This window comes from Cystoisospora suis, assembly GCF_002600585.1.
Source record: "Cystoisospora suis strain Wien I chromosome Unknown contig_1078, whole genome shotgun sequence".
NCBI classification, from domain to species: Eukaryota; Apicomplexa; class Conoidasida; order Eucoccidiorida; family Sarcocystidae; genus Cystoisospora; species Cystoisospora suis.
The window spans coordinates 1-9,479 of record NW_027153879.1 but is presented as its reverse complement, the minus strand read 5'-3'; the positions used below and the strand labels follow the sequence as shown (position 1 = coordinate 9,479).

Below are 9,479 nucleotides of genomic sequence, written 5' to 3'. Positions count from 1 at the left end.
AGATAGATAGACTGTGAGATAGACTGAAAGATAAAAGTGGATGGATGAAAGGTAGATGAGAATCGAAGATAGAGAGGGAGATAGATTTGCTGTATCTTGCGTGATAGATGATGCTATAGAAGATGAAGTACTCCCTGGTAGATTGTCTCTTTCTTTTTTTTTCTGTCCGGTCGATGTGTCCTTTCTTTCCTTTCCGTCTTTTCAATGCTGAGAGGTCATTCTTTCTCATTCCTTCTAGACTGTCTGTCCTTTGTTTAGATATCTCTATCTCTCTTTCTTCTATGTTGCTACACACGCACAAGGTCTATCTATACAGGTAGATCTCCATACACCATGTTTCATAGAATAGGAGATTCTATTGAGCTCCCTACTAGGCTAGGCTAACAGGCGATGATACCTCACACACTGGCTAGATACACAGATAGTTACGATAGATAGATAGATATAGGTAGAGGGTAGATTCGTAGATAGATATAGCTACAAATACTTTACACGAATAGATGGATAGAGGTAGAGGGTAGATACATAGATCGTTACATATATAGATAGATAGGTCTGGATAGAAATACAGAGATCTCATCGTCCGTCTGTATAGACACCATCCTTACATGTGGTCCGTACCCTTTTCAATGTGTCGTCTATCTCTATTCTATCTCTGTTCCTACCTCTCTTTCTCTCTCTTCTTCTCGATTTCTTCTTCTCCCATTCTTTCTCATGAATAAGCTTCTTCTTCTTTTTCTTCCTTTCCTTGGTGTGTGTAGATCGAATGCCCCTTCATATTCCAGCGAATTGTCCGGAGGAATCTTCTCTTCCTTCACAGAATGGCTTAACGCAGAAGCTCGGCGATGCTCCTTTCACCTCGTCAAATTCGCCAGAAATGCCTTATGTCTTTGTCTTTCGAAATCTCGCGCCTTGGTCGCCTTACAGTCTAGCTGTGTGGCACACGACAATCGAAGTGCCTCGACGTCTTCATCGATTCGCTAGGCTCTTCTTCAGACTCTCCTTCCGATTTCTATCAGGTATGTATCAAACCCTCACTCCGTCACCTCTCCTCTCGCTCTCTTCATATGACTGACTGGGGAGATAGACAAGGAGGATAGCTGCTGCATAAAGAGAGTTACCTCTCTGTATCGGGGTGTATTCCCTGACCTATGTGTGTAGATGTCTGTACGTGCGTACATAGGTTCTAATTCAGTGTGACGCTGAAGTTCATGACGTCTTTGAGGTGTATGTACACCTGAATAGAAACCTTTATGTAGGTTGGAGTACGTAGACTATCTTGTCTCTCCACCTGACCCGCCTATCTTATCAACTTGAAGCCTTCTCATATATGTCGGTATGTACATGCTACGTATTGATCTGTTCATAGTCTTCATTCATCTCTCTCTTCTTTTCCTTTCTTTCCTTCTTGTGTCTTTTTGTGTAGGTCCTCTTCAATTGGTCTTAGAGTTGTTTGATGAGAAGGCCTTGCCAGACGCGACGGCGACGAGGCCGCAGTGTCTCTTAGGTTGTATGGGGGGGACCCCTACATACAACGGACAGCTATTTGATCATGCTATGCCAACAGGTACCTCCCTCAATCGAAAGAAAAAGAAAGAAAGAAGAAAAGGAGGAAGGAAGTGTATAGGTTGTTTCTTCTCTCTCGATTCGATATGAGTTCTCGTCGTTTTCTTCTTTTTCTTATAAGGAAGAAGATGAACTTTATGCTTCTTACGTCTCTATGCGGGTGCTTTACCGCTCTGCCAGTAGAAGAATGATAAGAAGGACAACAAGAAGAAGAAGGAGAAAGATGAGCCATCAAAGTGATAGGGTGGTGTAATTGCTATTCTTGTCAAACATCCTCGTAGCAGTAGTAGTAGTCGTGCTAGTAGTAGTCACTACTACTACTTCTACTACTCCTGCGCTACTCCTCGAAGTTCTTCTTCTTTTTCGAATCCTTGTAGTAGTAGTAGTAGTCGTTTTGATTCTTATCGGGCACCAATTAAACTCATCGTTGGAGGAGAAATTGCTGTCGTTGCTGTTCATATCGTTCCCATACTAGTCATAGGAGCTCTGGTAGGAATAGTGATAGGAATAATAGGAATATTAATAGTAGCAGTAGTAGTCGTAGGAATCCTCCTACTAGTAATAATAGTAGCTCTAGTGGTAGGAGGAGGAGGAGTGACTTAGGAATTTTGTGTGGTCGCCACGAGTCTTCTTCATACATACGAAAAGGAGGACCAATAGGAGTAGTCATCATATTAGCCATAGTAGTAGTAGTACAGCTACTGATCTATATCACTACTACTACTAGTATACCTCTACTACTACTACTACTAGTGGGGGTACTCTCACTGTTCTTATACTACAAAGGCTGGTAGCCAACCAATCAATCCATATGAAACCTTCTTCTTCTCCCGTCTCTACATTTATCTATCTATCTTTAATCTATCTATCTATATTCTTTCTTATCATTTCTTTTTTCTCTTTCCCTGTGACTTTTTCTCTCTCTCTTTTTCTCTCTCTCTTTTCTTTTCTTTCTGTCTCTTCTTTCCATCTATTTCTGTTTCGTTCCTTTCTGTAGGCTTTACATATAAAATTTGGATTCTAGCAGGGGAGCCTATGTTCTTAGAGGATCACTCGACGCAGTGCATTCAGTTTGACTTCGAATATAAGGTCGACTATGAGGCTCGCTTAACTCCTTTCGAGGTGGGAAGTCATTCATGGAATTGCAAGTTCGCAAGGCTACCTGGAGAGATCCATCAGATCGACGAATCCATGGTCGTTCTCTCGAGCAAAGAAGGAGGGGTGGGGAGCTCCCCAGGGAAGAAGGAGGAAGGAGTGGGAGCGGTGCATGCAAGAAGTCTAGATCTAAAGGATTGGTTCGGATTTCCTCCAGATGAAGTAGACGAGATGATCCATTTTATCAATCTTCATATCAAAGAAGTCAGGTAAAGATCCCCCACTAAACAACAGATATAAACAACAACAAGAAGAAAGATAGATAGTGCATTTTCTTCCCCCTCTCTCTCTTTCTCTCTGTGTGTGTGTGTATTCTTAGCGATCTTTGGATCATTTAGGCAAGACTTGATAATTCCACAGAGAGAACGTCTATGCAGCTTTAATCTATTCTTCTCGCTTTTGGCTCTCGTCTTCTTCATTTTTTGCCTTGTTCGCCTCCAGTGACAGTCAGCATGACTCCTTCTCTTCTTTGAAGGGTCGAGGAGCAGAATCAGAAGAGAGAGGGCGAAATACTGCATGCATACATACATACAGCGACAATACTAACCATCCTGATCAGTCTCTTTCCCTACAAATAGACCCACGTACATATAGGCATATATATATATATATCTATAAAGCGACGTGTGCACTCTCTCTCTCTATATATATGTATGTAGGTTTCTTAAGAAATCTCCTTCGAGACTAGGGGCTCACGTGTCTATGTTGTCTCTACTTGAATAGTCGGCCTTTCACATGCATGTATATGTTGTAGGCATTCGCATCTTATATCCTCTTATATTTATGTGTGTTTAAAGAGAAGCTGGATCTTCCCCTTTAACAGTCCCTTCATCTGGAGTTTCTCTTGTTGTCCTTGTTCTCTTCTTTTCTTCTGTCTATGTTTTGTCTCCCGTCCTTTCTTCAGTGATGTGCGTCTGTCTCTCTTCGAAACTCGCCTACGATTGAGGACGGCTTTAACGACAGGGGGGACCCCCGAGAATGTGGATAGCATGCGAGCTGTCTGCGATGAAAAGACCTTCGGAGGAGACAGTAGTGGGATGGTTGAACTCCACTGTCGAGTGTCTCCTGGAGAGTATCGACTCGCCTTATATGCGGAGTATCCTCTTGGGGGTCTGCCTCCATGTGACGGATTTTATATGCACCTCACCATCAAGCCTGTCTCTCTTCTTAATGAGGTAAGAAAGAAAGAAGAAAAGAAAGAAAGGGAAAGAAAGGAAGAGGTTTTCTTTTCCTCTTCTACGTTCTCTCTTTCTTACTTGCAAAGAGAGAGGCTGTCCCGAGAGAAACAAGGACAGAAGGGAGATGAGCCTCTTCCACCTTCCTTGTCCCTACTAGGAAATCTTCACTCGTCTAATAAAGGGATGTAGGATGGATGTCTATCAGCTGTATTGACACTGTAAGGAAATATCTCTCATGTACACTAGATAGAGAAAAAAATAGGGACAGGGGGCCATAGGACCGGTAGTTAATAGATCTATCTTGAATCTATGTATCTCGAATCTATCCATCGATGCATCTCCAATCTATCTTTAATCTATCTCTCTGCCCTTAATCTATCGATCTATCTATGTGTAGTCTACCAGTCTTTCTATATCTCTTGACCCTATTTCTCCATCTTCAGTCTAGCTATCTATCTATCTCTTTCTTTATCTCTTCAATCGGCGTATCTACCGTCAGTAATCTGTCTATCTGTAAGAATCCATGTCTGTATGGCACTTTCTCTCCTTAGATGAATGTCTAAGAGATAAGGGAAGCATTAGGTCTTTCGTTCCCCCTTTTCTTTGTCTGTTGGTTTGTGTAGAGATATAGCTGCAGATATCGAGACAACGGTATGAATGGTGGTTTATCTTATCCTCCTCTCTTGATCTCTCCCAGTACCCCGCCTCCTCTTGCCATACCTCAACCTTCAGATACTGTTATAGATCTAGGTAAGCCACTTGACTGCCCCCCCCCCTCTCTCTCTCTCTTCTCTCTTTCTCCTTCTCCTCTTCCTCTTCGTGTCTCTGTCTACCTCTCTTCGTCTCCGCTTGTCTATCAGATAGATGTACGGTCTCTTCTTTCCTGTTGCTCGTCTTCTCTCTATGTGTGTATGTCTGTCAATACGTATGAATGTGCATGCATGCCCCCAGATAGATACAAGTAGAAGTTTGGACGGCACGTGTACACAAATCTACACGTACTCATATAAATATATGTATATATCTGAATCTATATCTATATGTCTGTATGTGTATGTATGTATGTATGTATAATAACGTTTCTCTCCCAAGTCCTGTCGGTTTATTCAAGGTAGAAGACTCACTAGCTTAGGAGCTTCCCCATATCTATAGGCTATATATATACACGTGCATTTATACATGTATCTATTTGCTCCTATCTAGTTAGAGAGGAGAGAGGGAAAGAAAACATCTCTTTCGTTCTGTCTCATGACCCGTCTTCTCCGTTCAGGAACTCGTTCTTTATATAGACGTATAGATATGGACATAGATAAATATACAGACACATTCATCTATGTATAGATAGAGATAGAGACATACAGCTTATGTGAATATTTTAGATATTTATGTATATGTATATATTCTCTAGATCGAACTGTCTGGGAGATGAGAGACACAGATGATGCTGGAGAGAGAGACACACACCCTTCTTTTTCATTCCCTTCTTTCTCACTCTTTCTTTCTTTCTTTTTCACTCTTTAGGTCCGTTGGAGCTTGGGAAAGAAGAAGAAAATTTCCGAGTGTTTATGTACAAGCTGACGCCTCCTCCTTCGGGGGTTGAGAGCTCTTTCATATCAATTGCCAGGAGTCGCTTCTCCGTACAGAAGAGCCTCACACAGGTAAGACAAGACAAGACACACCTCCCTCGCTCCTTCTCTCTTCTCTCTCCCTTCTTTTCTTCTTACTCGTGGCTTCTATCATCTTCACGAGTTGCTTACATGAATAATACGAGAAGGAGGAAGAAGAAGAAAGAGAGAGTGAATGAACTGAAGTAGACAAGAAGAAGATAACTATAGATTTCCCTTCTTTTCCCTCTTTCGCTCTTACTTGTCTCTTCACTTCCATTTCCAGAGAAATTAGCGAAATCTCTAAAGATATAGTGACAGATCGGAATGTAACAACCTGAGAGTTGACTAGGGTTTCTTCTTCTTCTTCTGTTTTGTCCCTTCAGGTGTATGTACACATCGCGGTGCTGTCGGATTTTGCAGCGGTCGATGTGTCTGCGATCATTCGAAAAGAAGGGGAAAATGCAGAAGATTCTCCTGATAAGACTGGCAATTATTATCCTCTCTCCTTCTCTTCAAGTTACCAAGTAAGTCAAAGTCGAAGAAAAGCTTCTTCGAAAGTGAAAGAGAAAGAAGAAAAGCAAGAAAGAAAGACTTGCCCTCGTCTTCTGTTTCTCGAGTTATGTAGTTGACTCTCCATTGCTCTTTTCGTCCCGTCATGGTTGTCCTCTCTCTTCATCTTTCTCCTCTTTTTCTCGCAGAAAGAAATCTCTCTTTTCGTTCTCTCTCTGTGTATATACATGTATGTATGGAGCCTGGATGCAAAGATGAGTGTATAGACATATATATAGACACATATAGATATAGACTTGTGCTTCTCTGTAGTGTATATATATAAATATATATATATCGTATCTCTTCTTTTCTAGATCTTCGTTTCTCTGCGTCTTGTTCGTCATATGCAGGTCACGAGAAAGGTCTCGTTTGCGGCATATAGAGAGATAGAAGGATAAAAAGATGGATTCTAAGGAAGCAGGATGTATGTGTGTGGTATGTATAGTGATGTGCGGATGGTGTGTAGAGATGTTCGTCTTTCGAATGTATTCATGCCTGTGCGATTTCTCCTTGTGTTTTCTTGGGGTGTATGTACAGCATCTCGTTGGTCCTTTAGATGCAGGGGAGTACGTCGCAGAGCTTTTGGCTCTCTCGCCTCAGACAATCGACCAAAATGCTGCCAATGCAGTCCACGAGGTAAAGACTCTTCTCCCTTCTTCCACATTTTCTCTCCTTCTCTCGTGCTCTTTCATTCCTTCTCTCTCCGAGGCGTTTTCTACCTTTTTCGTGGCGGTGTCTGTACACTTCATATTCTCTCTTCTTGCTTATTACATGGACACTAGACTTTCATTCTACGTCCTCGTATCTCACACAGACAGCTAAGGAATGGAGAAAACAGGAGGAGAAGAAAGGTTGTTCATTTTCTTATCTCCAAGGCGTACATACACCGGAGAATGATAGTGATCGTTTCGATGCCTATTTCGCTCTTTTGTCAGTTGAATACTACATGCATACCTACTATGACTACTACTATGACATACGTGGTCTATTCTGTCTTTACGAAGACCACGAGAACTCTCTTTCTTTCTTTCTTTACTTTATTTATGTGTATGTAGGCAATCAATCAATGTGTCTTATGTTTTCTCTCTCTCTCTCCCAGGTCTAAACTTCATCTCTTCTTTTCTTTTTCTTTTTCCTTCCAGTTAGAGGTGTGTAGAGACTGCAGTATCTACCATCCCATTAGACTGACTTTCCTCTCTCTCTCTCTCTCTCTCTGCCTCTCTCTCTTCTCTTCCTCTTCTTCTTGGCATTCATTCATTCTCTTCTTGTTCTTTGTCTCCTTTCTGTGTGGATAGCTGTGTGTGCCATTCAGCATCGATTTGCGTTTAGTTGGTAGAGGCGGAGATAACCTTCATAGCAGCACATGGCTATGCAATCATGAGACTCCTCATCTACCTCGATATATACGGTAAGGAGAGAAGATGAAGATCGAACTCTCATTCCGCTGTTTCTTTATCTCTGTCTCTTCATCTCTTCTTCTTTGGTCTTTTCTTTCTCTTTTTCTCTCTTTGCTTTCGACTCCTCTTCCTTCTTCTGTCTTAATGAAATAGCAAAAAGAATGACCACAGTTGATCGTGGAAGTTTGCTAAAAGTGTCTCTCCATCTATTCTTTCTCTCGCATGCAGTCGCCCCTTTTTGTCTCTTCCCTTCATGGCAACAGTCTCTTAACGCGAAGAAGAAGAAGAAAGAATAGGAGAGAGAATACTCGATAAGAGGAGACATCTTTATTTATTTCATCTTTCTCTTGTTCTTTTTCCTCTCTCTCTTCTCATCTCTTTCATTCAAACTCTCTCCTACAGCTCAACTGGCCTATATACAGATATATATATATATATAGACATAGATATATGTATATATACATCTGTATGTAGGGACACCTGTGTTTATATCTCTCTTTCTCCAACTCCCTCTGTCTCTTCATCTCTTTCTCTCTCTCTCTCCATATGCGCATCTTCTTTTTCTTTGTGTTTCGTCATCTTTTCTTTCTTTCTTTTTATCTTTTATGTTCTTCTGCTTCTTTTGTTTGCGTTTCAGAGGCGAGGCAGGGGTGGAGATGACGCTAGATAAGCAGTTTCTTCTTCCTTCTGGAGGCTATCACTATCTCCATGTGTACATCCCTCGGCAATCGATTCTCAAGTTGCATGTGAATGCTTCTCACGGCAATTTAACTTCCGAGCCGAGATTGACGATCTATCCCAAAGATCGACCGCAAGAAAAACTCGCCGAAGCTTATACAGATCTCTTCCTAGGTAACTTCGCAATAGAAAAGAAATACACACGTCTCAAAGAGAGAAAGCGAGAGAGACAGGGCAGAAAGGAGTTAGTAGACAGAAGGCATGTGTACACAGAGAGAAAGAAGAAAGAGAAAAAGGAAAGAAGGAGAGGGGGGATGAAGACGAGAAGAAGACAAAAAGAGAATCTTACTACTACTGTTGCTCTCTCTATGTATATCCCTCTGTAGAGTACATGCTCCTAGGGGGGCCCGTGGTCTATACCTATGTATATGATCTATCTATCTATCTTTAATCTATCTATCTGTCTTTAATCTATCTCTCTATCTCTATGTATATGCATATGCCTGTATATATATACGTATGCTTTTATGTATATATGTGTATATAGGCATATACTTATGTATGTATATATATATGTCTAACAAAGAGAATGAGGTCGCGTGTGTTATAGATATTCAGATATCTATCTATCTATATCTATCTATCTATATCTATCTATCTATATCTATCTATATCTATCTATCTATATCTATCTATATCTATCTATCTATCTATACATATCTATATGTAAATTTCGGCTGTATGTTTCTTGGAGTCTTTGCGTTGTTCGTTTATCTCTCTTCATCTCTCCTTTTCTTTCTTCTTCCTTCTCTTCAATATCAGTCCACTTCCTTATCTCTTTCTCCTTCTCTCCCTGTGTTCCTATGGCATCTCACCTGTGAACTTAGTAGTTGTTTTATCGTCACCTCCTTCCGCTTCTTTTCCTTCTCCATATATCACATCCTATCTCTAGATAGACAGATCAATTCTAACTCACTAAAGAGACTGCAGAGACATAAGGATAGATCGGTCGAGGATGAAGCCTCCGTCCGTTTCAAGGTGGCGATGTATGTTGTCTTCTTACGACTTCTCTCTGTCTTCTTCTTCTGGCTTGTGTGTAGAGGCAGATATTGAAGGAGAATATATCATAAGGATGAACTTCTCCTTTCCTTCTGGGGGTTCGATTCCTCCCTGCTTCTTTCTCTTTCTACTCATACGNNTGGGGGTTCGATTCCTCCCTGCTCGAAAGTCCAGCTGCATCTTGTTCTCCTGCCAAAAGTCTCTCTACCCACCTGTCCATGGAGTGCGTCCCACTACTGAGACTACGACTACTACGGCTACTATTCAAGCCAAAACACACTTCTCGA

At 41.3% G+C, this 9,479-nt stretch overlaps 1 protein-coding gene across 1 annotated transcript in view; it reads left to right on the top strand.

The window, feature by feature from the left end:
- The window catches only part of CSUI_002589 (transmembrane), a gene marked incomplete at its 3' end in the record, with an annotated part of 14,286 nt that extends 4,949 nt beyond the window's left edge, over window positions 1-9,337 (top strand). Inside the window, exons 3-13 of the mRNA XM_068062789.1 lie at window positions 762-1,019; window positions 1,427-1,567; window positions 2,564-2,930; window positions 3,626-3,896; window positions 4,523-4,649; window positions 5,421-5,557; window positions 5,890-6,030; window positions 6,596-6,694; window positions 7,354-7,466; window positions 8,093-8,307; window positions 9,234-9,337. Of these exons, the coding sequence (XP_067925233.1) occupies window positions 762-1,019; window positions 1,427-1,567; window positions 2,564-2,930; window positions 3,626-3,896; window positions 4,523-4,649; window positions 5,421-5,557; window positions 5,890-6,030; window positions 6,596-6,694; window positions 7,354-7,466; window positions 8,093-8,307; window positions 9,234-9,337 (1,973 nt within the window). The remainder of the gene's footprint in view (window positions 1-761; window positions 1,020-1,426; window positions 1,568-2,563; window positions 2,931-3,625; window positions 3,897-4,522; window positions 4,650-5,420; window positions 5,558-5,889; window positions 6,031-6,595; window positions 6,695-7,353; window positions 7,467-8,092; window positions 8,308-9,233) is intronic.
- Window positions 9,338-9,479: the final 142 nt, after the last annotated feature.